The sequence below is a fragment of the Tympanuchus pallidicinctus genome, unplaced genomic scaffold (assembly GCF_026119805.1).
Source record: "Tympanuchus pallidicinctus isolate F22 unplaced genomic scaffold, pur_lepc_1.0 scaffold1, whole genome shotgun sequence".
Lineage (NCBI taxonomy): Eukaryota > Metazoa > Chordata > Aves > Galliformes > Phasianidae > Tympanuchus > Tympanuchus pallidicinctus.
Genome location: NW_026294618.1, coordinates 100,285,459 through 100,312,785, shown reverse-complemented (window position 1 = coordinate 100,312,785; position 27,327 = coordinate 100,285,459). Strand labels below are relative to the sequence as shown.

Sequence of the window (27,327 nt, the reverse complement as noted above, 5' to 3'; positions counted from 1 at the left end):
GCAACACTTTACTGGCGTGAGTTACAAGCAAAGAAATCCAGCTACCGTTGAACAGAGTCTCTCGGGAAAGGGGCTGCGGTTCTTCCTGCAGTCCAATGGACAGCGGAGGCTGCAGCGAGCGTCCTGCAGAAACGCCTTGGAGAAAAGCGACCTTAGAGCCGCAGGCTCCAACTAAGCTAGAGCTCGGTACCGGCAACGCGACCGGTCGCGGCGCTGAGTCTAACTTTGCGCAGCCCAGAGACTGGAATCAGAGCAGCTCCTCGAAACCCCTGCGATTCATTCGCTCCCTGCGCAGAGCGGCTGCCCCGAAGCCTCCTTTTTTGGCGCGGGGCAGCGGCACGAGCAAAGCCGCCCGCGAGGCCACGCGCCCCTCAGCCCGCGAGCCCTCCGGCGCTCGGGGCGGGCCCGGGCCGGACGGCGGACCCCCGCGGGGGCCGCGACGGAGCCGCCCCGCCCCGTCCCGTCCCGCCCCCGGCACGGCGGCCCGGGCCCGTGAGAGCGGCGCGGGGCCGGGGCCGGGGCGGCCCTCCCGCCCGGTGCGCGGCTCCCCACCCCCTCCGCCCCCCGCCCCGGGGTTCCGCGCCGCCCGCCGTCGACCGGGCGCGGCGCGGAGCCTCCGCCTCCCCGCGGCGGTCTCGCCCGCGGCGGGGCCGCCGCCGCCCTCATGGCCGCGCCGAGGTGCGCCGGCGAGGCCGCGCCGCAGCAGCCCGAGGCCCCGGGGCCGCCGCCGCCGCCGGCCCCGCCGGGGGATGACTCAGAGCCGCGGCCCCCGCAGCGAAGCCGCGGCCCCCGCAGCGAAGCCGCCGCGCCGCGCCCGCCCGTGCCCGCGGCCCCCGCCGCCGCCGCGCCGCTCCCCGGATGATGCCGCGGCGGGGGGCGGCGGGTCCTCGCCGCCGCCGGCGCCCGGCGCCCCTCAACGAGGACAACGGGCGGTTCCTGCTGCTGGCCGCCCTCATCGCGGCGTACCTGAGCGCCGGCGCCACCGTCTTCTCGGCCCTCGAGAGCCCGTCGGAGGCGGCGGCGCAGCTGCGCTGGAACCGGACCCTGCACAACTTCAGCCGCATCTTCAACATCAGCCTGCCCGAGCTGCGCGCCTTCCTGCGGAGCTACGAGGCGGCCATGGCCGCGGGCATCCGCGTCGACGCCCTGCGGCCCCGCTGGGACTTCCCCGGAGCCTTCTACTTCGTGAGCACCGTCGTCTCCACCATAGGTAGGTGAGCGCCGCCGGGGTCCCGCTCGGGGCAGCCCGGCTCCCGGGAGGGTCCCGCGGGGCGGCGCCGGGACGGCCGCTCCGAGCGCTGCGGGCCGCCGTCTGTAAGGGCTGGCAAAGTTGAGGCGCGTCTGTGAACGAAGACGTGAGATGTGCGAAGCCGCCTGCCCGGTAGCGCAGCGACGCGTCCCCTCAGCGCCGCTGGCCGCGACTGGCTGCGGTTATCGGCGGCGGCTCGGTGGTTGGAAAGAGCGGAGCTGGATGGGCAAATGGTTTGGGGGGGGGAGGAATTTTATTTTACTTTAGCGTTGCCCGAGCGAGAGCTGCGATGTGGGATATGCACCCCAAGTAAATTTGGGCTGTCCGTAGCTCTCGGTGTTGCTTTAGGAACCGTGTCCCCGCAGACACAGCGGGCTCATTTCCTCACTCCTCCACTTTGTAAGTTCCATAACGAGCAGATTGCCCTGGGGCCGCAGAGCGTACACGTCGTGCTTTGCTTTATTAAAAAGAAGGAAACGCACAGCTCCCCATTGTGCTCACACTCGTTTGGTTCAGAAAACATTTCATCAGTAGTGACTGAGCTCTGTAACACAGCCGTGATGATGACTGCAGCAGTGCTGTTAAGCATCGTTAATTTTTGCGCTAAATAATCCTGTTAACTTTCCTTCTTTGAGTCCTTTCGGTAAAACAGGCATTAAAACACCATTTTAATGTAACTTTGTTAGGCCTGCGTCTCAGGAACACACAGTTGTGAAAAGATCACTACTACTGAGCTGAATGGATGGAAAACTGAGTCGGTGCACTGACAAACCAACAAAGTGCTCTGTCTGTACACCTGCAATAGCAGACAGAGGTGTGCACATACAGAACACTCCCCTCTGCAGCCTCTGCCTTCTCTTCAGAATGGCCGTGAAGATGTAAGATGTTTCTTACTCATTTGCAAATATTTGTACCTCTGCTTCGTCCCGCTGTCTGCAATCACTGCACCTTTGGCCAGAACGAAGGACTCAGAGGGGCTTTTCAGCACTCTTGGCAGGTGTAAACAGAGGAATATGTTTCTCGTGCTCCTGCAATGCAACTGCATCAGCATGTACCCCAGGGGAGCAGCTCTAGAGCCTTCATACAGACCTGCTGGACTCTCACAGCCAGCTCGTTTAGGTGCCCACCAATCTGCTCTGCCTTTGATTCCGCTGTCAACTGTTATTATATTTAGTATTATAGTCGTTCAGAGCAAATTCACTTGTGTTCATGTCATGATTCATTGACAAGAAGAAAGCTATCTTTACCTAACTTCACCTAGAGCTATCAGACATTTAGAGTCAAAACAGCCTGCTTCCCCAACTGCCATATCAGATACATGTGTCAAAGCAGCTTTATTACTTCAGCTGAATACACGCCTGTCCTAGCAACACACCAGAAAGCTTAACCAACAGAAAGGCATTGTCTTGTCAAGGAGACATCACCCACGGGTTGCTCTCTCTCTTACCCGTGAAAGGTTCCAGCTTAGACAAAAGAATGCTCGCTGGGTCTCTTGAGGTTCTCATCTTCCCCTCACCAGTTCTCACTGAGCTGCAGCCCCGTGCTGCTGGATGCATACTTCACTCCCTCATCCCTTCACACAGTGAAGGCACTTCCTCGTAGGTGTGGGGCAGGGCTGGGGAGAAGCTCCTGGCCTCCACCTGGCTGGTTACATGGACTCATTCCCCACCCTTCTGCAGCAGGACCTTTGCTCTGCACTGCTTCCATTAGGTGCTTCAGCTCCTAAATTTCCTTGGTGCGGTTCTGCATCGTGCATCATTACACCAAACACAAGGCACATGCAAACCCTCGGGACAAGAAGCACATCAGTGAGGTCTTCAGGGAAGCAGAGTTAAAATGAATTGTTAAGTCTAATCTTTCAGCATTTTCCTGAATAGCCCACAAAGCAACTGCTGAATAGTGCACAAAACACCCTCTCGATTGTACTCTGGGCATTTGTGGTTTATGTTGCTTGTGGCTGAACAATGAAGTGCCAAATCTATTTTTCGTTAAATATGTCAGATTTTCAGAACCAGGTAAGAAAATTCTTAAGGCTGTTTCTGATTGCTTGCTGTCAGTCTGCACCATTAATTCAGTCATTACTTTGAGCTTCCAAAGATACGTTCTTTTATTCAATTTATAGTATTGCTGTTCTCATTTCTTTAAGGAGCACCTGGGTGAAGTTTATTCCTGATTCATTGGTTTGGCTGGCTGTAGAAATTCAAATTATTTTTTCCTTCCCCAGATGCAAATCACAAATAGTTCCCAGCACTTTCTTAAAGACTGAAAGCAGAGCATAACTCAAACAAGGTTTCTCTGTGGTATGATGTGTGAAGCCTCATCAGTTATGGGTTTTCCAATGGATGGCCATCCTACTAGCAAGTATACATTCTGCTTAGAGTACATGGGGCAGCATCTGAAGCTCTGGATTTCTGACTCAGTCCATGAATCTAATCTCTATCAAGCTTTTTTTTTTCTTGTCATAAATGTTAGAATAAAAGCCAGGTACTTGCCTACTAAAACATATTTAGACATTGGCCCCTCGTGCAGTCATAATGTTAAGTTTCTAAAGTGTAAGTACACATTTTTGTACACATTTTTTGACATCTGTTGGAAAATAAGTAGTGTAATTACTTTAGAAAAATCCATGCCAGGTGTAAAAAAAACCAAACAAACCGAAAATAGAGAGGTCAAATAATGTTTTCCAGTGCATAAAAATTAGTTTTCAACGTAAGATTTTTAGAATGCACCCTCACTGCAGATGGATTGTTTTGGAGTAAGTGTGTTTAGGTCCAGGTTCTAGGTGGTTAAGAAAAGGCCACTGGGTGTCAGTGGGGTTAGACCCTGTTTGCTTTGGACCCTCTGCATGTACCCAGCGTCCCCATCTCTGGCTCTGCTCTGAAACTTGGGCAGCATAAGCCCTTCTAAAGCTCCTTTGGCTCTACGTTGAATTTGTCTGAAGAAACCCAGATGTGCTGAAGGTGGCAGTTCAGTGGAAGCAAGATGTAAAAGGGAGGGAGCTGGGTGGCTCTGCAAGAACCTGTTCAGATATTGGACTGTGCTATCAACAGCCATTGAGTTAGCCTGCCCAAAAGCATTTCACATGATAATTTAGCAAGAAATTCCACAAACAACCTTGATTGTCTGAAGGGTTAAAGTGAAAATAGATCTGTCCCATCTTCTTTGGTGCTGTATTTAAGTGGTAGCTGGGGAAGGTTCTGGCTGTTTGCGGATGCAGTTTCATCGTTTAAATGGCCAGTGCGAACCCAAAGGTGGCAGCCCAAAGCGAGCTCCCGGTCAGCATCAGCACTGTATTTCCTTAGGACTCTGCAATTCTGGGATGCTTTTGCAAAGGGTTCACATTAGGGGGCGGTTGCTTCCAGGTCTGAACCCGTTGAAGTCCAAACAAAAGAAGCAAGCAGGAAAAGTAGTTGGAAGAACAAGCAGTATTACTAAGCTGCAGGTCTGCTCATTGTCTTTGCCACCCTGTACACAATCCAGGGCCAGCAAGAGAGTGTTTTCCAGTGTGGTCTGCTCTGGCCAGATTCGATCCCTTAGGAACGTGGGGTGTTTTGATCACTATTCTGGCAAATCTCTCTCAGTTGTTTTCTTGTCAAAGTCAGAGCAAAGGATGGGATCAGCAGGTCAACAGCATATTTCAAAGAATCACAGAGTTGGTTGGGTTGGGTTGCCCTCCCAGCTTCAACCCGAGGGGGGCATTAATTTCTTTATCTACCACTGATGAGAAGTTCCTGAATGTCTGGATATGAGTTGAAAGCTCCAAGCAGGAGAGTAATCTAAATCACAGTTTGCAGCTTTGTAGTTGAGAGTGGCCATGGAAAGCTGTACTTGGAGAGCATCCACGTAATTATGCAGGTGACTTGAGGTGTTCCTGATGAAAGGTTTCATCTTAAATTTATTTTGGGGGTGTTTTTTTGATGTGTTTTTTGTTGTTGCGGTTTGGTTGGTTAGCTGGTCTTACCAGGTAGCCTATCCAGCCCCCAGCCTCTGCCATCCGTGTCATTCCCCTGGATACCTTGCCCCTTTCCTTGTGTTATAGCTTATCTGACACTCTCTCATTGCCCAGGCACTCTTAATTCCTCCAGCTTCTGCTCCCTCCTTCCCAATTAGCATGCCCTCCACTACTGATGTTTGATTAGATTTTGAATACTTGTTTTGCATCTTTGCAATCATTCAAATTAATAACTACCAAAGAACAACTTGCAAGTAAAGCTTTACATTGTCTTTCTCTTCCTCATCACCCCAGCGTTAGTCCTGCTATTGACCTTTGTTTCTTTTTGCAGTCTAAATTTTTCTCCCTTCTCAGGTTGTCTTCTGTTTGTTGCAGAACATACAAACTCCTTCATTTTTTCTCATTTATTGCTGGCCCATCTTTGAAAGCATTCTGTCTTGCTTTTATGCAGACTTCAGTTGCTCTTCATTGTGAACAAAACAGGAAAAGAATTATGGGATAGATCTATTGACTGTTAACTTCACGTAACAGTCAATGTCCACTGCTCTTGTTATGCTGGAAAATACGATGGATATCTTTATTTTACTGACTGCAGCATTGATGTACCTTTGCAGCTATTGAAGTCACTGAGAATTTGCAGCTTGTTGTAGTAGCGGCGTAGTTAGAACAATGCAAAACTTGGAACATTTCATCCCTATTCTTTTTTTAGTATGAAGACAGTTTTTATTTACTGTGAACATATCCTCTATCCAGGGTACTGTGGAGTTTGCTTACCTTTATCAAAATAAATAGTTTTAGTAGTGTCTCAGCACCAAGCACATACCTGAATGCATTTGGGGATGGGGTAGGTGAGGACGAGGTTCAAGCTGGAGAACTGGAGCATATGAAAAACTGTAATAGTGCTTAGTAAAATCTTCTGTGAACAGAAGCATTTAATAAAATAAAAATAATTTTAACCTAAGGTGCAGTTGGATAGCAATCCACACAAATCAGATTTGCTTAATTTTATGTCTCCACAATTGTCTGCTTCAGCTGAAGTCAATAGCAGGCATTCTGCAGGGCTTCAGGAAATCCCATGTTAATTCTTTTGTTGGTTTGTAACGCAGCTGCAGACCTGGTGCTGTCAGCACTGCCTTGGAGGTGTCACTGCTGTGGGTGGGTAACACATCTCCCTGAGCTCTGTGGGTCTGCAGATGGCAGTAGGTGCTGCACCAAACTGTAGATGGTGGAAGGTTCGAATGCAGTCCCTCTGGAGTTGAACAGAGAAGCAGAAAGAAAATTAAATGTAATTATATTAAATGAAGCAGGGCATTAGCAGCCTTCTCAAGTAATTAAAGCTTTGGAGTGGAGTAAGATAAGAAGTTGAAAGGTTTGGTGCTAATGTAGGGGATTACTTGGGTGAGGCACTGCTATTACTCTTGTTTAAAGATCCATAGGAAGTGCTCCTTGCTTGTAGATGAAAAAAGCAATGCTTTAGTGAATTTCAATTAAAAAAAAAAAAAAAGAGTGAAAACCTCTTCGTTATTCATTATTAAATGTTTTGTCATTTCTTTGCTGAGTATTGTGCAGACAATACATTTATCTCCTGAGGACAAACGCAGAATTACAGTATCATTTGTGCTCAATGTATAAATAGAGTCAAGTCTACTCAAAGTCTTTTTGGCTGGAAAGGGCTGCAGTGTAAAAGAAAAAAAAGTGGGGTAAAATAGTTTGTCATTTTACAAAAGCTGTTACTGACAGAGCTGACAGGACCAGGAAAATGCTGGATAAAATGAAAAGTGAATGATGAAGTGGCTAAGGCGTTCAGTACCATTAACTTTAACGGCAGTCAGAGGAAATGCTTACTAAGGAAGGAAGAGTTAAATGCAGAAATAGGAAATGAGAAATAACTGATGAGTCTGGGTAGTGCTGTTACCCTGTATTTTTAGTGCAGTTCCTTAAAATTAGGTCTTGTGTCTTCTTGGATAATGTAGACGAGCTGTCCAAGCTAAAGGTGGCTTAAGAGCTTGTGGGAGAAAAATGGACAGGCAGTGTAAAAGATCTTGCCCAGAAGGTTTAAGTTGTTCTTGTCCTATAGGTGCATCGTTACAGGTTTACTCTTTCTAAAGCAGAAGAGCTAAGACAGCTGTCAAGAAACACCTTTTCTAAAAAAATATCTGCAAGCTTTTTGCTTTAGTACAGCCAAAAGAGAAGCCAGTGATGTAACATTTGGACAAACCTTCCCAGCTCTGAGGCTTGGGAAGGCCAGGAGCAGCACCTTGTCTCAGACTTCATGTGGGGAGAAGTAAGGCACACGCCCAGGATCACTGGTGAAATTCAGATAGCGCTGTTTCTCAGCCTGACAGGAGCAGTGTTGTGAGTAGGCATGCAGGTATTCTTTCATAATATCCATATTATCTCAGGGATGTAACAAAATCTGGATACCATTATTTTTTTCTTACAGCTATGAATAATTACTTTTTTTTTTCCTGTAACCGTGGGTCCACACAGGTGTCTGAAATGCAGCTGCGAGTTTTAATAAACAACAAAAGCTGATGTGAATGCTTGTGTTTGAACAATTTAAAATGACAAAGTGTAAGCTTTTTCCTCTTAGAGTGTTGCTTAGATACACAATTCTCAAAAACATAGGAGGAAAATTAAGAGATGAAGCGGCTTTAAAGGGTGAGGAATTATGATGTCAAGAGAAGCCAACTTTTGAAACTTCACCTGGAATTATATCATCAGTTCTATGAAGGCTGTGGAAAGGTCAGAGACAGCAGAGCATGGCTTCAGCCATTTGGCACGTCTCAGGGGAGGGAAAGAAGTGGCAGCTCCTGGAGTCCAGAAGCTCTGTCATCATGTATGTCCACGGGTACCGAGTCTGAATGCGTGTCTTGTTTATCATTCTTTTCTTTGCAGATTTTTCTGAGTGGTTAAATTCAGAGATGTGTTCTCTGATAGTGTCTCAAAATCTCTGTGCTTTCACTGAGGTTCAGTGGCACAGCAAGCTGAGACAGATGCTTCTGCACAGGACCTGCAGTGAGGTTAAGGCTCTGATACAGTTGCAATGGCTGTTAAGGCAGGATATGAAGAAATTAGCCTCTGGGGCAGGGAAGTGTTTTTTCCACAGTAGTATAACTTATTCAAACAACTCAGGACTGTATGGGCTACAATTTTCCGTTATTAACACCACCACAGTTTCAGAAAATACAATAGCAACGTGTTTTCCACCCAGCTGGGAGGATAAGGAAAGAAAACAAACCAGAGAGGACTCTGATCATCAGGTGTAGAGGCAACCAGGAGAAGCAGCTCTGGGCTGGATTAGGGCAATTCACAAGGACACTGCAGTCTGCAGTCAAAAGAAAGAGCATGCTGCTTCAACAGCAGTAAAACCGGATGCATTGGAAGACTGTTTATTTGTGACCTCTATGTTAACAGAGAAGTTAAGAAGGATGCTGGTTCTGCAGAGTGCCTCTATCTCTGTTCAGTCCAGGGACTTGGCAAGAAAACTGCCATCTTGTCAGTCATTACTTTCTTTGTAGTTTGAATTCATTTTTCTTCTGGCTTTCAGGAACCAATCCTTCCCTGAGCTTTGTTCTTCGTAGTCTCATTTTGGAGACTCTGTCCCATATTAGAAACTCTGAAGTGATATGATAGGATTAGCCACCAAACCCAAATGTAATCTTGCCAGAGATTTCCACCCTTAAGCCTGTGACCAGTCTTGAGTGTCCCATGCTTAGAGATGCAGGCAGGAGGGAAGGGAGCTGCATAGCAGCCTTAGTGCTGGAGCTGCTGCTGTTCCGGTGATGCTGGAGGCTTAGTGATAGCCATTTGCTCATACAGTGTACAGAGAGGAGCAGCCAGTCACAACCAATGACCATAAAACTGATTTAGAGACACTTGTGTTTCTTCCTAACCTTGACTGTACCAAAGCAGCTTGTCCAGAGCAGGTGGTCAGCCTCCTTCTGTACTTACTGGGCTACCTGTGTACAGAAATGAGCAGGGTTTTGGGGGGTTAATCTTTGATATGCCTTTCGTTCTCGTCATGCACACAGAAATGGCAGCGTGCATTCCAACACAGAAAAAATGCTTACCTACCTCTAGTAAATGAATAGAGCAATAGTACTGCTGCTGGTGGTGAAGCTGAGACTCCAGCACACATCTCTCAGGGCCATTTATCATTCAGATGTACAAAAGTTATACCACGTGATCTGATAAATGTCTGTGCTGATCACTCACTAGAAATTGACAATCTTTCTTGGAAAGCTCAGCTAGATGTCAGTGGAGAAAAACACACTTGGGAGCCCTGCAGTGTGCAGGAGAAGGTAAATGTACACATGCAGCAGGGCTATAATCATAGAATCATAGAATCATAAAGGTTGGAAAAGACCTCCAAGATCATCCAGTCTAACCGTCCACCTACCACCAATATTTCCCCACTAAACCACGTCCCTCAGTACAACATCTAAATGTTTCTTCTCTCCTTCCTCAGGGCCATCTCCAGTGCCTTAGACTGCTATTAAAGTGACAACACTCGAGGTTGTCTTTTGACTGTATTAAAACAGAAAACTTGGGGATATTTTAAATAACCATACTGTTAATCTTATTTCCTTTTCTGTGAAGAGAGCTTGGGTTACAGCAGAGGCTGACAAATCTGCTGATTCTCATAGAACCGAGTTTACTTTTAAAAGAAGTGAAAACCTGGTCTTATCCTCGTGGGTGGTGGATAGAATGTAGAGAAGCACTGAGGAGGGTTACAGTTACTCAGTACTGCTGTGCAGAGCAGCATTTTGCATAACCAATAATCTGGTTACAACCATGTATAAACAGAGGAAAAGTGGTGCTCTCAAAAGCCTTTAATGATTTCTCACAGCTTCTTGAAACTCCTTGAAGTTCAATTCATCATCTCCATCATTCTACCAGCATGGGTTCTTCTGAACAGCAATTGTCTCAAGCACCAGACTGATATTTCAATGGCAGAGGTATAACAAGAAGCAGTGGTCACCTGCCTTGACACTATGTTCATTGAGTTTATTGGAGTGCTCTATTAGTAAAGCTCTCAAAAAATGGACTGTTTGATCACCAGAGTGGGGGTATTTTGATAAAGCTGGCTGTCAAGAATGTTAAGGAAAAATAACTTACTCATTTGTGGTCTCAAAAGGCTGACTGTGGTGGTCCCAGTCCTTGGGAGAAAGCTGTGTATGTGGCGGAAGAGTTCTGTCTGCAGCAGTTTGATCTGCTCTGCACTGTGACCCTGTATCCAGGGCAACTGTTCCTGGATATTAGGTATTGAGGAGCTGCAGAATAAATGAGAGGTAGCTGGGAAATAGACAGGTACGGTTCTGTCAGAAGCAATAATGATGAAGTGCTGGCAGGTGAAAAGTGGTTGAAAGGAGCACAAGATCCCTAATCCAGAGTTTTAGTTCTAAAATAGAGAATGTGTACATGTTGGGCAGAAGCAACTTATCAAGACTGTGGGAAACCATGAAGTAAAAAAAGCATGTTTGGAGCAGATATGAAACAAAACTGATTGCTTTTAGTTTATCTTTCTGTAACCTACATTCTTGGCGACCAGCCTTGTAGAGCTTAGTCTTTACATCTCAAGAAAGTAATTCTGCCTGGTAACAGCATTCCAGTTATAGATACTTTCTTTGTTTAGAGAAATCATTTGTTTTAAAAGTTATATTCGACAATTTTAGGGCTTGGATTAGTTTAGGGTTGTTTTTTTTCATTCCTTTACATATAGTGCAGGAGTGTCTTATGGCAGAGGATGGGAAGCTTTCTGTTTACTCAGTTCTTGTGTTCTGTTTTCAGGTGACCAAAACTTTCTTCCATTTCTGGGTAAATATATCTTTACTGGAAAACTGTCAACCCCTTTAATCTCAAAAACAAGACCAACATGTCACAGGCACATTCATTTTTGCAAGTTCATGTTTCATTGTTTCTGCCTTTAATCATCAGCTTAAATATATCAGAACTCTTGCAGGCTGAATAGTGCCTAAAAAACCTAATATGCAAGTAAGAATAAGGGTCTCATTAATTTACTTAGCCATGAGAGGCTGCATAAGCATTATCTACTTTTATCAAATCGTCTTCATCAATTCTGTTTGTCTGGGGATAGAGTGAAATTAATGCTGCCATAGGCTGTGCATCCAAAGTCATAGGTTGGAGTGTGGCAGAATTAGAATGAGAGAAGATGAATAACTGCTTGAGACGCACAGGGTCAACCCCAGCATTGACTTTATGTATATCATTGCCATATATATAGCCATATATGCCAGTGTCATGGAAAAATCGAAGCACTCTTGTGCTTTAAATAGAAGATTCAAAGCATAGATATTCTGCCTGAATTTATTTTGTCTGAGGATCAGGATGATACTGGGCCTTGAGGAGGGGCTGAGCTCAAGTGAAGAGCACAGCAGGAGTAACACTGTGTGACCTGGGTGGTGCCAAAGGGACAGACCTTATAGGAGGGGACATGAGTGTGCTGCTGGCTGCTGAAGGAGCACCTGGTGGTACTGCATTACCTGGGAATGCTCTTTGCTTGTTTTCCATACACCTTAGTATCTTGTTACAGAGGTGTGACTTTTCACCTTGCATAGATACGTAGAAAACGTTGGTAACATTATGCTTCAGAAATCTCTTAAACTTAAGCCATATGAAAAATACACATCACCACTGACAGCACCAGACAACACTAGAAAACTTCAGCGCGCTTATAATTCTACCTAAGCTGACACTGTTTTTTTTTTTAATTCATCATTAATTAACGTGTTTAGCCATATGTGCAACAGCCCATTTATTTTGATCATGATAGCCAGGCACTTACAGTGAAGCTCATGTTTAACCACTTTGCTGATGAGGCATGGGCTGACAGATGCCGTCTCCCTAATGAGCTGGCTGTGTATTCCTTGCTGGCAGCCACACAGACTTCCTGACTTCTTCTGGAGACCACTAGTGGATATTTATCACCAAACCAGAGGGCTCTGGCAAGCATCGAGGCTCACCCAGAGAGCAGCTTCACCCTGCACAAGAGGAGCTGACTAAAGCCTTATCCACCCTTGTTAAGTCTGGGAATAGCAAGGCAGGCTTTGGGAAGCCTACTTGGAAGGTAGACCTTCAGCACAGCAGAACAGAGGGGCTGTGGGTCCGGGCAACAACAGCCAATTACATCTATGTCGTTTTTTTATTCTTTTCTACTATTCTGCACATTTTTCACTTCCACATTTTCATGAATATTTAAATGGATTTCAGGCAGCAATCTCAACTCGCTATTCATAAGAAATGTTTCTCTTTTTCTGCTTATAGGTGCATAATGATAAACTAGATTTAATGATTTCATTACGTTCACATTATCTGTTAAATGCAGCTTTCTTAGCAAACTTTCACTGGCATGGTCTGCTGTTGATATTTACTTCCCTAAGTATGTTACTTGCTCAGCAATCTCATGGAACAGTGAGGTAAAGAGATTTCAGCTTGTCATTTTGGGCAGTGCATTCATTTTAATTATACCTAGTTATTTATCCATGGAGTGTGATCAGTCACCTGAGCCCCATCAGAATGATTTTTGACTGAACCACTGAGTACTTCTACAGAGAAGAATAGCAGTAACAAGGGCAATACCTGCAGGCTTTTCCTTTTCTCTGTGACTGTGTCAGGTGGGCTGGGCTCAGTTGGGGTTTGGTTAGAGTGTTACGGTGGTGTTATTTTCAAAATAATGTTCCATCTTTGGGGAGTTTTTTTTCCTTCTGTTTTGTAACCTGAAGACTTCCATCTTCTCAGCCGGGGGGTGTAATCAGACTTTGATGGTAATAGCATAATGCTGATGTACAGCTCATAAATGGAGGACTTTCCCAGCTGGCCGTGCTGGTTCACACAGTGGAAGCAGGGAGGTGACCCGTTTGTCTCATCTCACCTCAGCATGCTGTAGGCTCACAAAGGCTTTCCTCCCCTGCAGCACTCTCACAGTGGCCGTGGTGTCTCCCTATGAATTCGCTGTCTTTCACGACTGCTGGAAGTTTTTGCTCCCCTGTGAGCTGTAATCACCTTATTGAGCTTTTCAGTGCCTCCTTCATTCTTTACAAAACTTATCTCGTGTTGACCTTATCTGACACAGAGATAGGACTCTCTTTTGCCCAGTGGGACAAGATAAGTTTCACGCTTCCTGAGCTTATGCATGAAAAACTGTGGCAGTAACGTTCCTCCTTTTTCTCCACACCTTAGGTTTTGGAATGACCACGCCAGCAACGGTGGCTGGAAAAGTGTTCCTCATCGTTTACGGTCTTTTTGGGTGTGCTGGGACTATCCTCTTCTTCAACCTCTTTCTGGAGCGCATTATCTCCCTCCTGGCGTTCATCATGAAGGCTTGCCACGAAAGACAGCTGCGAAGAAGTGGTCTCCTACCTCCCAACTTCCGAAGAGGTTCAGCTATGTCGGGGGTGGGCAGCCTCATCGGCTGGAAGCCATCTGTTTATCACGTGATGCTCATTCTGGGAATTTTTGCCATCACGCTTTCGTGCTGCGCTTCAGCGATGTACACGTTGGTGGAGGGGTGGAACTACGTCGACTCCTTGTACTATTGTTTTGTCACCTTTAGCACCATCGGCTTTGGAGATTTGGTAAGCAGCCAAAACGCTGTGTACCAAAATCAGGGATTATACAGATTCGGAAACTTCATCTTTATATTAATGGGGGTATGTTGCATATACTCTCTTTTTAACGTCATCTCAATTGTAATCAAGCAACTCTTGAACTGGGTGTTGAAAAAACTCAGATGCAGATGTTGCCCAAAGTGCCATAAGTCGAGTACCCGCCTTGGGCGTCGCAACGCCATCACCCCAGGAGCCCGCCTGCGCCGGCACAAAATCTCCCTGGAGGCTGACGGGCAGTACGACAGTGACACAGATGGCAGGAGGCTCTCTGGAGAGATGATCTCCATGAGGGAGCTCACGGCATCCAACAAGGTCTCTCTGGCTATTTTGCAAAAGCAGCTGTACGAGACAGCCAACGGCTACCCGAGGAACGTTTGTATCAATACGAGGCACAACGGGTTCTCCGCAGGGGTGGGTGCTCTAGCCATCATGAACAACCGCTTGGCAGAAACCAGTGACTCTAGGTAGAGTTTTTGAAGTTCTTTTTGTTTCTTTGATAAAAATAAAATGATGATTTCAGGTGGGATTAACGCTGCAAACGATCAAAGTTTTACGTTCAGAGCAGACTCAGTATTCGTTGGATGTTCAGCAGTTTGGTTTCTTTGGTTTTTATGTCTTCTCCAACATGCAGTAACATCTTGACCACAATGTCACAATTCTCCCTGGGGGGGTTTTGTGAGGGACTTGGATGTCTTTGATGCAGAATCTGAAGCGTTTTCAGAAGAGTGGCATGAGAGGTTACAGCGGTGTCAGAATGGACGTCTTACACAGCAGATAGCCTGGAGTCTGGGTTTGAATGCATTCTGAGCAAGGTCAGTTCCAGATTCAAACTTGGAGGATTAAGGGTTGCCTAAACCCATATCTCACTGTTTGTTGGAGTCTGGATCTGGCCCTGAACTTTGCACTTGATGCTCTTGGCAATTCAATATACCAGGCCTGTATATAACATACACGTAGGTGACTGCAGGTACCCCAGCCTTAGGGTGACCGTGCTTCACTTGAATAATCCTGTTGACCTCAGCGGTAGAGAATCAAATTGACTGAATTCCCCTGACAACAAGCAACTCTTTTTCAGCCAGTCTTGTCAGAAACACCACGCGCTACCTAACTCTTAAAAGTCAGGGGATTATAAGGCATAAGAAGCATGTTGAAACATGCACAGCAGTTCCTCCCTACAGAATAACCTGAAAACATGCAAGAGAAGCCAGCATTCATCTCTGGTGTCAAATGTTTGCATTTCTACTGAGAAGTAAGTTAAACTGTTTATTAATGATGTTACTTTTGCATGAAAATTATCTGCTAAAATGAACGTAGGCTCTCTCTGTTGTCATAAATCTTCCACTATACTGTTGAATACTGTTGCAGAGGATCTTGCAAATAATTCAATTGCAATTTTCCACAGGCCCCAGCAACACTTGTTTTCCACAGACCTGACTAAAAGCTGTGCAAAATAGATTTTTGGAGCAAAACTTCAGAGGATTTTGTAGATCCTCCAGAAGCCAACTTCTCCAAAATGATTATATTAAATCATAAATTGGCCTAGGGTTGTTGCTACTGTTTTAACTCATATTTAATGGTGCTAGTCCAAACTGCTGAGGGAGCATCTTTAAGCAGACCTGGTCTGAGTGTGTGTTTCAGCATGATGGATGGGTGCAGAGGCATTCCTGCAAATAGCTATTATGGATATTTGCAAAGATCTAGATAATTTATTTAATTTCTCTCTTCTGTAAGGCTGTAAGGATTAAAATTTTCTCCAGATTTCAGAAAGAAATAGCACTTAAGGCTGAAGCCACAATGGCCTGAAAACCTCTTGGATAGTTCTAGGCAAGGCGATGGCTAGTGGTTTGATTGTCAGGGAAAAAATACAAAGAAGTTGATGGAAAAGGACTAGGGCTGTTAGAAATGTTTGAAAATACATCTGTGAAGTTCCATTTAGAGAACGTGTTGGTTTGTTTTGCGTATGTTTGGGTCTCGCTCATTTTGCTTTCCTTTGAACTTAGAGGAGCTCACAACATTTCGGAATTTAACCTTGGGGTTAAATTTTTTAATTTGAGGGTTTGCACACTTTGCACACGTGAGACTGCCAGCTGAAGGGTGGCAGTGATTGTGTCTTTTGTGTAAAGGAGAAAGGATCAGAGCATTAGACCATTAGATGTGGCTCTTATACCACAACTGTAGTCACAGCTTTTGAGGCCAGAATCACTCCGTGATGTTTGCATTCTCTACCTACCTGTTACAGAGTTTACAAGTACTTGGTATGGCAGAGGCTGCATTCGAGCAGCCTTCATTTGGCAGGAGCTTCTCTGGTTGCAGCGACTCCCAAAGCTCCATGGGTCTGTGTATGCACTCCCTCTCAGCTGCTGCGTTTGAGTGTCAATTTATAAGCTTGTTCATTAAGAGCATGTATATATAGCACACTGCTTTCTTTGAAGCTAGACCTCCCTTAGGATCATATCGTGGTTCCTTTGCCATTGCTGGGACTGTTGCTCATTGTGCAGACCCTGCTGTGTGAAGTGCTGCATAAGTAGAGGCAGGTGGGCTTTATTGCAGCAGAATTGCTTAGGTTTATAGTTGTAAAAATGAGTTCAAACGCATTACTGTTCTGGGAGCTCAAGAGCTACATCTTTATGATAACAAAATTGCAGGTTAAGGGTTTGTATTTTTTCAGTAAGTTGTTTTTATAAGATAACTGTTATAACTGCAATTAGGATTTTGTTTAAATGTTTGTAAATTGTTTTCAAACTACCTACTTGTGCCAGAGAAACGTGAATTAATGTGAAATTGCTCATACACCTCCTCTGCCATTCCTGCACTTCTTCTGAGCCCAGTCAAAGGCAGACATGCTCTGTGATTTACATTTTCTGATTCTGATTGCCTTTTTTCTGACCTGGATGCCAGCCTGGACTCCTGAGCAGAAGCGCTGCAGAATGCTTTTGCAGGTCCTGCTGACATCAGAGGGAGATGGATTGGCTCTTAGAACTGGGCTCCTCGAGGGCTTTGGGCAACTGATCGCTACTCTGTGTGCTTATGTGCAATGTTTCATTACTCCTGAGATCCTTGAAAACCTCCCTTCTGCTTCTCCTTAGCCTCAGAGGGATGTAAAGGAAGCACATGCCCTGATTTCTGCCAGTGGCCCTATTTCTTGCAGTGCACATATACCCATATAATGGCGTGACTCAACCCGGGCCATTCTATGATGCTGTGAAAACTGAACTCCATATCCCCACTTTTCTGTGGACTAGCACTGTCTGGGCACTGAGTACTGATGTGCATGAGCCTGCGAGCCAGGAGGATGTGGAGGACTTGGAACCAGTCCTTTGTAGTTCCTCCTGCTCTTTTTTCAGCTTTCTTAGGGAATCTTGTCTTAAAACTTGCAATGCTGGAGTATCTAACTCCTCCCCTCTTGTACCGTGTATGGTTCAACTCAGAATTCCCCAGGGCAGCCTGTTCCTTTTCTTAATTAAACCCTAAACATGCACTAGGTGCACCAAGTAGAATTCCTCCTGATATTTCTTTGCAGACAAAGCAGATACCTGCAACACCCAGACAGACTGAAGCACAAGAAATGAGAAGGAAGCTGAAGGAGCAAAATGGGAAAATGAAAGCACACTGCACTAGACTGCACTTTCTTTTCAGGTAACTTGGAATTTGTATTACAGTCTTGAATAGTTTTTTACAGGTTCTATTTTTGGACAGCCAAGAAGTTAGCTTAGGATTGGATAGTTCATCTTTCCTTCCATTCACTCCTCTCCTTTTCCTGCTGCGTCACTCTCAGACAGTTCCACTGCCTGATGAGCAGCTGTACAGGCAGCAGAAACTCTAAGTAACAGGTGCCTGTGCCCCATGGCTATATTTGAGTGGTGGATGTATAGCCAAGGCCACTGCCTTGGTATAAACCTGATGGCCTGTGGGATGAAGTGATAATTACACAGAAATGACCCACTGCAGTGAGACCATTCTTAACCTTTTTGTTTCTTTTTTCTAACTTTTTCTCTCAAAAAATATTGACTAATTATTTATACAGCAAATGTTCAAAACTAATTTAAACAAAGTCATATTTAGTGCAGTGCTGTTTGCTAGGGAGATCTACGGACAGTGGCTTCTGCTCTCATTGGATTACTAATGTTCCTTTCCAAACCAACACACATTTTCAATACTGTATTTAAATCATACAGTAGAAGTTGCCTTAGGTGGTAAATTCAGTCAGGCACAAATATGTGACTCTCGCAGGATAACTAATGAAATGTGCACAGTGCACTGTACGACCCATATGCAAACCCTCCACCTCTGTACATGTTGGGTTTGTTCCTTACAGCCATGGAATGATTTGGGTTGGAAGGGATCGTACAGATCACCTGGCTGCAAGCACCCTGCCTTGGGAAAGGACAGACCATGCGGCTATGGATACTTGGAGATGTAGGTTGGGAAAGAAAATAGCAAATGTACCTGTGTTGATGTACACTGCCACCTGTTGACTCCTTTTACTTCCAAAGCCCTGAGATGGTCCCACTTGCAGTGCTCCTGCTGTATCCAGAAGAATGGGAAGTGTGGAGAAAGGGAGAGCATCAGAGGTATTTTCCAAGTAATGCAGGAGGAAAAAAAAGCAGTCTTTGCTTTCAGAACACACGTGCATCGTGTTCCATCATAAAAGCACAGACAGCACCACAGCTCAAAGTTGCTCCTGATGCGTCACAGGCTCATGTGGGTCACGAGCTCATTCAGAGACGAACTGCGTGAGATGCAGAGGAAAGCAGAGAGCTGCACGCTTACATATGCTGCGCTCCATCCCGCAGGCGAGCGCTGCAGGGCCAACCTGGGAAGCTGACAACCAGGCGTACTGCTGGAAAGGCAGCCACGCTGCTCTGTGGCTCAGATGAGCAATATGTTAGGTACACTGCAGGTCCTGATTTCAACCTCGGCTCCCCTTCAGTCCCAGCATCCACACTGCGCTCAGGCAGGGGCCAGCCAGCTCCCAGCCTGCTCCGAGCGAGGGGCACAAGGACATCAGTGGCTTCTGAGATGTGCAGCATCACAGCCCAAGTGCTTTCAGGATCAGATCATCTAAGAAATGTGAATAAGATGTTCTTGTGACCCTGTCACATTTCACAAAGTGTAAGGCAGCAGGTTGATGTAAAATAACTGCTTATAAAAACACATAATCACTGATAATTCAGGCAGTGTGCAATTCAAACACCAAGTGTGTTCTCAATGCTTGTCATCTCCTAATGTTTCTATTAGGGAATCAGTTGTAGTCCCTGGAAGTAAAATCCATCTGGCTGTGGGCAATAATTCATCTCATTTCATGGTAAAATCAGCAGCAAAAACCACTACAGCCAAAAAATATTTTAGACTATTTTGTTGTGAATGCACATACTGTTTATTTACCAGGAAAAAGCTGTCCCTTTGCTTACACAAACACAAAACTTCAGCTTATTGGGAGGTATCTTTCAGCACACTCTTTGCAAAAGTAATAGCTGCAAATTTCAAGCCAATACGAAAGGACTCAACTGTGAAAAGAATATGTCTGCTCAAAGGTATTCCTGTTTAATTCTTGTTTATTTTTACAGGCACACAGCTTCATAGGTCTCTGTAACTGAGCTACTGTTATTATTTGTTATGATGAACATCAGAGGAACTTTGCTTCTGTTAATTCCCTGGGTTTGGTGTTTGCTGACTGCTGTGTTTCACTGTGTGAACTGGGGAAGGAATGCCCCATCCACGCTGGTTTCCTGGTGGCATCACTTACCCCTTTGCATTCATTGCATACATAAACTCCTGTAATTGGTTGATGAGAAAGTACCAGTATTTGTTCTCCTTGAGATGATGCTTCCCAGCAAAACAGCAACTGAAATAAGTTTGAAGATTGAAGTCTGCTTAAATGATTGACATTTTAAAAATGATTTAATTCTGGGTTGACATCCAGCACACCCAGTAATTGCGAGTGCTTTTATCACCCAGCTGATTTTCAGTGTCAGCTCAGGATTTTCCCAGGATAAGATCTCTGAGCACAGAGGACTAAAAGCCATACTCAGCTCACTCTACTGGTATGTTATATACAGCTTGCCACCAAACGGAGCAGATAAGTTTGGCTCCCTTCATACATGGTTGGAAATGGCGCTGGGATCGTTGCCGTGAAGCTCTTACAAAGACTCTTGAAATAAACAGGAGAAAACATTGCCTGGAGGACGTGTGTGAGTGTTCTTCTTTGTGGAGCCAGTGCTGAGGGTTCTGCTTCAGTTTCATTCTCTTTTCTCACTCAGAGGTTGGTGAGGTCCTGGCACTGCTGCCGAGAGGGCTGTAGTGCCCCATCCCTGGAGATGCCCAAGACCAGGCTGGATGGGCAGCTGAGCTGGTGGGGGGCAGCCACGTGTGCTGTGTGTTCATCCAGCAGTGCAACAGGCTCTCACACTGCACGGTGCCACCCAGGAAGAGCTGCAAGATCCAGCCTCTGCTCAGCCACAAAGCAGAGAGCAGATGGAGGCTGTTTGCTCTCTATGTGGCTGTAAGGAACTGCTGCTGTATCTCCCCAGGTTTCATTCAGATCAATAGGATACTTCCGTGCAGGGTATTAAGATAAACTCAGGAAGTTTTGCTACTGACTGAAGAGAGACATTAAGAAAAAAATCAATCACGCTGCAAACAGAGAAATGTTATTGCCTTGAATGTGGAGGTTTGCTAATCATGCTAGGCGACATGGAACCAAAGGAAAAACTATTCCAGTTCATAATCCCAGTCAAGTCCTACATGTCTGCCCTCACCTCTGCATCTCACTGAAATGAGCTCCAGCCAAAGCCAGTGCACAGCTCCTGCTGCAGCTGGGCCAGACACACCGCCTGTGGACACTGAGTGGCAGCTCCTGCCTGCCAGAATGCACACAGAATTGTTTCCCTGATAGGCAGGAGAAAGGAGAGAGAGGGACAGCCAATGGAGCAGTGCTGGACAAGAAGTAAGAGTGGAGCTGCCAGCTTCTTAGTGCTGAGCCCACTGCCTCTCAGCGTGGATGCTGCTGCTATGAGCACCGCATCCCTGGGGTTTGTACAGGGTCCCTACCTCCATCTTGTTACATCGTTGTGGATTTGCAGTATTCTCTCACCCATGTAAAACCAGACCAATTAATCTAGATTATGTAGGGAAGTTAAAGCTCACTCCTGAAATCATTGCAAATCAGGTAAAACCCATCAGCAGTTAAACAGGAACAGGAGCCAACATTGGAAGAGATTGTTCATACCCATCTAATGAGGCTGAATCATTGCCTTTGGCTCTTCATGACTGTAAGTAACATTTTAGTTTTTACCAATCTTTGTATTTTTCATTCATCTTCCAAAAATGTAAGTGTAATTCAGCAACCTCATGAGAATCAGCTGTGCTATTACACAGGAAATGAAATATTTCTTGATAAATCGAACAAGTGATGGGAAACATTGCTGTGAGATCTGTGAGATCATTAAAACAGAAATTACCTTGCACTAAGAATGAGTTATTGGCAGCTACAGGCTGTGTGCACATGCCTGAGAGAAAAAAAAGACAAGAAAACACGAGCCATCAGGAATTATTTCTTAGAGACTGTTTCCCTCTGAAGAGCAATTACCTTCCTCAAACACAGCATTATCAATAGTTAGAAGCCCACGGATGAATAGATCCTCTATCATTTTCCCTTCCGCCACTGTAATTGCTGCCTGTAATTTCCAAGTGTCTCATGAACAGCCGTAAGCTGATCCTCGAGTCTCTGAGTGTGAAGTTTTCTCCATCCTTATTTCCTATCTGTTGTATACAGAAACTCAAATGCCAGAGATTCAAGGACTTGTCTACCACAACACGAGAGTTCCATACTAGCATTAGAACTTAAGAACTCCTCCTTGATCCCCAGATCTCTACTTGGGATGATAATGAGAGGAGAGTCCCAACCCTACAGCTCCTGAGCACCTGGTCTCCAACAGAAACTGATAGCATCCAGCATATTTCAGGTGCTTCCAAGCCGGGTGCTTTCAGGTGGGAGCAGGCATACTGCCTTGTGACAGCAAAGCTTGTGAAATAGGACGGCAGGGCCATAGTGATGAGAACAAGAGAGCATGATTAAAGGCAAGTGAGAGAGGTGAGGGATGTTGTCATTCGTAGTGCCAGCAGCACAAATCCTGCTGTCCTGTGGGGATCAGCTAGGAATAAGGCAGCAGTCAAAAAACAGCTCAGTGGGATTTTAACAAAACATCCGTTTATCAAAGTAATCCTAAAAAAAGCATAGCTCTGGCTTTTGAAAATGGCAGTGAAAAGACAGCTGCATCAATCAGCCCTCTTACAAGCTATCAGGAGAATTACTTTCATTTTTTTACTTTCTATCTAAGCATCGAACAGTCAATGCACTAACTTTTTAGTTATTTTTATGTGCTATTATCTCTCAAGCTGAATGCGTTTTGGTCTCTATTGCTGTGCTGTAAAAGAATTACTTCAAAAGAACGTATGAAAACTACCATTAGGGATCATTCATCCTTTTCTGGCTGGTTTCGCCTACAAAAAAGCAGAGAGGACACAGAAATCAAATCGAGGGCCGTGGACAGGCAGTGCTGGAAATCCCTAGAAATACCATAGCCACTTTGCTGCTGGAGCACAAAGTGGCTTTGTGCTTTGTGCTTTTTTCCAGTTGCTTTGCTCCAAAGCAACTGGAAAAATCACCAGTGCCAAATTCTGCCTGCTGTCATGGGTACTTCTACCTCAGGGCAGGCATAGACTCAGTGTCACAGGGTGAGAGCCCTGGGCAGCCTGTGCCATGCCCACCACCTCTGGAGCAGAGCCTTTCCCTCACCCCCAGCCCTTCTCTGACAGCTCCATGCCGTCCCCTCAGGCCCCATTGCTGTCACACAGAGCAAAGCTCCGCGCTGCGAGGAGCTGCAGGCCGCCATGAGGCCTAGTGCCATCAGCACTGCCCTGAGCTGAGCCAAAGGGCCTTTTGAGCTCAGGCACCTAAGAACATTTTCCTGGTTGCCCTTCAAACGAAACCAAATAAATACATAGCAACTCCGACAAAGGACACTTAGGAGATGTTTTCTGAAAACGTAATTTCATTAAAGGGTTTTAAGGAAATTGTCTTCACTCAAAAAAAAAAAAAAAAAAAAAGTGAGGAGAAATGGTGCCATGCCAGGACTTGGTGACGGCTCTGTCCCTCTCAGCCTCTTGACCCAGTGCTGGGCACGGGAGCCTCCGTCCAACTTTCATGCTCACTTTGCTTCCCCCCCACTCTGGCTGATCCCCTGTGTCTAACAGTTTCTCCCTAGGGAGCACAGAGACCAGACTTGGGGGCTACAACATCATTCAGCATTGCCAGTTGTCTTTGCTCTCAAATCTTTCCAAACCTCAGAAATCACAGCAGGGCATTATTAGTTTCAGCCCTATATCTTGCAGCCCTATATCCTGCAGTATCTTTCTACTATCCCACCACATCCACAGCCCTGGGAGCACAGCTGCCCAGACCGAGCTCCAGCTGCCAACATTTACCTCAAGTCACCCAGATCTCTGCAAATGCAGCCATCATCATATTCCACGGGGCCTCAGGATCTGCAGGGTCCCAGCATGGATCCCTTTGCCCCTCCTGGGGCAGTGGGTCATTCTCTTGTTGGAGTAACTGCTGGTATTCGCTGCTGGCTCATGCCCCTGAGGCAGTGGAATTTGTTATAGCTGAACAGGAGATCAATACACTGTGTAACTAAGATAGATGGCTGCAGGTTCTCCTGCTCTGTGTTGCCTTTACTGAAGATGTTGACTGCCATACCAGGAGCTGCCTCCTGCTCCTGGTCCTCTTCAGTTTTATGGCCACATTTACAGTAAATTACAATCATGGTTTTGTTAAGAAGAGCCCTCTAGCTGTGCATGCTTCATATTTTCATTTTCATTTAATTACTGCTTTGCTCTTTTTTTTTTTTTTTTTCTCTCTTAATTAACCAAGAAGTTCTTGTCTAATGGACTGAACCAAAATGAGGCAAGAGAAAACAGCAGCATCCATTAAGGTTCTTCACAGCAGTTCAGCATTAAGTGATGCTGAGCCTGAGGGCTGACATACACCCCCAGAAACCCTATTCTGCTTGTGCACTCAGTACAGACAGATGCTCCAGATTGGCCCTGATCTGGACACACAGTATTTTTTGCTACCTCTAGTCCCCCAGTCCCACCCAAACCAACACACACATCTAATCACCATAGTTTTAGAGACAAGCTCTGTGCAAAGCCTGAGCTCAAGGGCAGCACCACATGCTGATTTGTGCTCTGTCACAAAGGCAGTAGCCAGAGTGCTGGAGGATTAGAGCCATGTATTGAAAGAACAAAAACAGGGACTCTACTTCTCCTCAAAGTAGCAGCTGTACCAGCTGCTCCTGGGTTCCTCTGGTTTAATGAGCAGGTGCTGGCAGGTACTGATGGCCAGAACCCTCCTAAAGAGAGACTGGCCTAGGTGCCGTGGCTACAGCATCTCTGGGGTTCACACCAAGCACACCTCACACACCTCCCTCTCCAGGAAGAGCCAAAGAGCACACTTTTAGGCATCATCTGCAAATATCAGATAAGTGTACTGCTTACAGTGCTCCCAGAGCTAAAACTCTCATACACGTAAAACATCTTTAAGTTGCCTGGCACCTCACCTGGTTTCTTTGGACAGGGAAATCAAAGTCACAGACAATTTATTCTTTCTCATGTAGACAGGATAAATGAGCATCTGGTCACTGACTGTACCTCCAGCCCTCATTGTGCTGCTGGAATCACTCTGAAATCAGTACTTAAGAGAAATGGAACCGCTGAGAACAACCAAGAACAGAATAGCACAGACCCATGGACCAAACCAATAGACACTAATCTCAGGGCAGGGAGGGGGAACAAAACAAAACAAAAGCCACCCAGCCATGCAGGTGTTTTGCTAGTCCACAGCTCGCTTCATAAATGCTTGAAGTTTTCATGGAAAGTCCCAACAGGTAGATCCAGTCTTGGTGACTTTGTTTTAACAAAAGGTAGTGACTAGATGATGTCATCCTCACCTTGTATCAAACCAGATAAAACTGCACACACAATCCTGGACTTCATCAGAGTATCTCCAGAATAACAAGCTCCCATGCAGGCTTCACTAAATCTGGAAGGATTAGACCACCGCACACTTGGCTGCTTTTACAGTGTATATGAACCTGGACCAGCTGCACAAACTAAGCTCAGACCAGAGTTGGCAAGCATAAACCCACATTCACAAAGACCATGCCAGCAAGAGGCCTGCTGCTCACAAGCAAATGAAAGCAGAGGCTGAACCACAGAGATCTGAAGGTCTCTTAGGCTTGAAATTCTTCTCCAGCTATCTTTAATGCCATGTGTCAGTGGGCAAGGGCTCAGCTTGACGCTGTTCCTGTAATTTCTGATTCCAAATCAACCTTGATTCCAATGAAGAGATACAGAGCCATTTATCAAATGCACTGTTATGTGAGATGAACTTGCACAGCTGCAAGTAGGAATAGGCATGTGGCACAGCTGAGTCCCAACAGTGGACAACTGCTTTCTCTGGGTTCATTAGCTTAAACCTCAAGTCCTCCAGCTGTAACTGGAGCATGCTGACACCAAGCAGCTCACCTGCTTTTGACCACAAACCAAAAGGCAAAACAAAGTGTCATCTTCCGTGCTGGTAGGTTGCCGGTCACTGAAAGGTGGGTGGGAAAGCAATCAAAAAAATCAAATCCTTTCAGTGTTTGACCACATCTGCTCTTTTATTTCGACTCACCTAATGCCATTTGCATCCTTTATAAGGAGCCTTGTAGATGGAACAATAACTGCACAGACTGCAGTAGGAATACAGTGCCAAGCTTTCTCAAGCAAATGAGAAACCTGCAGTTTTATTTGAAGCTGAACATAAGGGGCCCCAGTGCCCCTCAGCAGCTCCATTGTTTTGTTCTGAAGCTTTGATGGTCTTTATGTTCTCGTCGCAGTTCTGTAATAACTGGAGCAGGCCAGAAATTGCTTCTGCCTTGTAGGTATGTTTCTGAAAGAAAAGCTAAATTGGAATTAGCAAAAATAGCCATCCTCCTGCTCACATGAAATCACACTGTCTGTAACCCAATTTGCAAGCTTCAATGGCATATGGAGACTAAAGTGAGCCCAATCCTCTCACCTATATGTGGCGGCAGCAGCACACCCAGGGACGGGGGACAGGGAAGTGCAGCACAGATGGAGGATGAGGTGATGAGTTTTAAAAGCCCATCGCCTTGCAGCTTTCTTCTCTGTGAACGCTGAAATGCATGAGGTGAGAGCGAACTAATGGAATCCTGTTGGTTGTCGGGATGCAAAACTTCTTGTGGTACAGAGACGTGCTGAATAAAAGTAGAGATCACAGAGGATAAAACTAGAAAGAGGGTTCAAAGCAAACAAGCAGCAGTCCCTCCTGCTCAGTGAGTGAGGAACATCTCAGCAGTGTTGTAGACACAGAGTTCGGTCATCGTCACGGGGAAAACAGAGACATTCCTGGAAAATACCCTTTGTCACGGCTGTTGCCCTGGTCAGGGATGGCACGCTGCAAGGACATCTCTGGTATGACTCAGGACAGTTAGATTACAGGTACCAGACATCTTCCCCAAATTCTAGCCTAACAACAAAAAAATGCTACTCACCAGCAAGCTGAACAGCACTAAGCATTCCAACAGGGAGCACAGAGGAGTTAATGTGACTGCTGCGAGAGCAAGCCCTGATGCACAGATGTAGCAGCAGTGCACTGTCCCCAGCATACACCCACTGATGTCTTCTCTGCTACAGAACACAGCAAGAGTTTTCAAGGTATTTTTGGCATCATTTTATTCCCATCTCTAAATGATAAATACCTTTTCCCATCAATCTTTCAACACTGCCAGTCTTAAATAAAGGCGAAGCATTCTAGAACTACAATTTAAAATGCTGAATTTCCAGTACATAAACCTGTATCCAAATGCTTTTAAAATGTCTCAGTGTGAGTAGCAGCAGATAACAATCTCTGTGTTCTTTCTTCAGACAGACATCACAAACCACGACCAACTCAGAAGTTTCTGTTCAACTGTAAATTTGCCTCTGCCTATGCCTACCTTACAAAGCCACCAGAAAATGCAAGAGGTACCACGACCCAGGCACAATGAGCAGGCCTGGGGGGTATTTCATGAGCATTACCTGTCCATGCATAAGAGAAACACAATGAAGGGACCTACAGGAAAAGCTGGGGAAGGCAGGTAGCAACAGGATGAGGGGAAATTATTTTAAACTTTAAGAGGGTAGATCTAGAGTGGATATTAGGAAGAAATTCTTTACTGTAAGAACTGGAACGTGTTGCCCAGCAAGGTTGTTGATGCCCCCTCCCTGGAGGCATTCCAGGCCAGGCTGCATGGGGCTGTGAGCAGCCTGGTCCAGAGGGAGCTGTGCCTGCCTACAGCAGGGGGTTGGAACTACATCACCTTAAAGGTCCCTTCTAACACAAACCAGTCTATGATTCCACCAAAGCTTCTCCTGGGTACTCCTGTAAA

At 45.7% G+C, this 27,327-nt stretch overlaps 1 protein-coding gene across 5 annotated transcripts; it reads left to right on the top strand.

The window, feature by feature from the left end:
• The first annotated feature begins 858 nt into the window (after positions 1-858).
• KCNK12 (potassium two pore domain channel subfamily K member 12) lies at positions 859-20,008 on the top strand. 5 transcript variants are annotated; one of them, XR_008206588.1, is made up of 4 exons: positions 859-1,210; positions 13,404-14,295; positions 17,352-17,467; positions 19,399-20,008. XR_008206588.1 is itself a non-coding variant. In XM_052682349.1 (3 exons), exons 1-3 carry the CDS (start codon positions 859-861, stop codon positions 17,398-17,400), a joined length of 1,293 nt encoding a protein of 430 aa, XP_052538309.1. In that variant the 3' UTR covers positions 17,401-19,223. The 5 variants fall into 5 exon arrangements, 1 of the variants encoding a protein (XP_052538309.1); XR_008206589.1 differs by lacking the exon at positions 19,399-20,008 and adding an exon at positions 18,325-19,223; XR_008206586.1 differs by lacking the exon at positions 19,399-20,008 and adding an exon at positions 18,147-19,223.
• Positions 20,009-27,327: the final 7,319 nt, after the last annotated feature.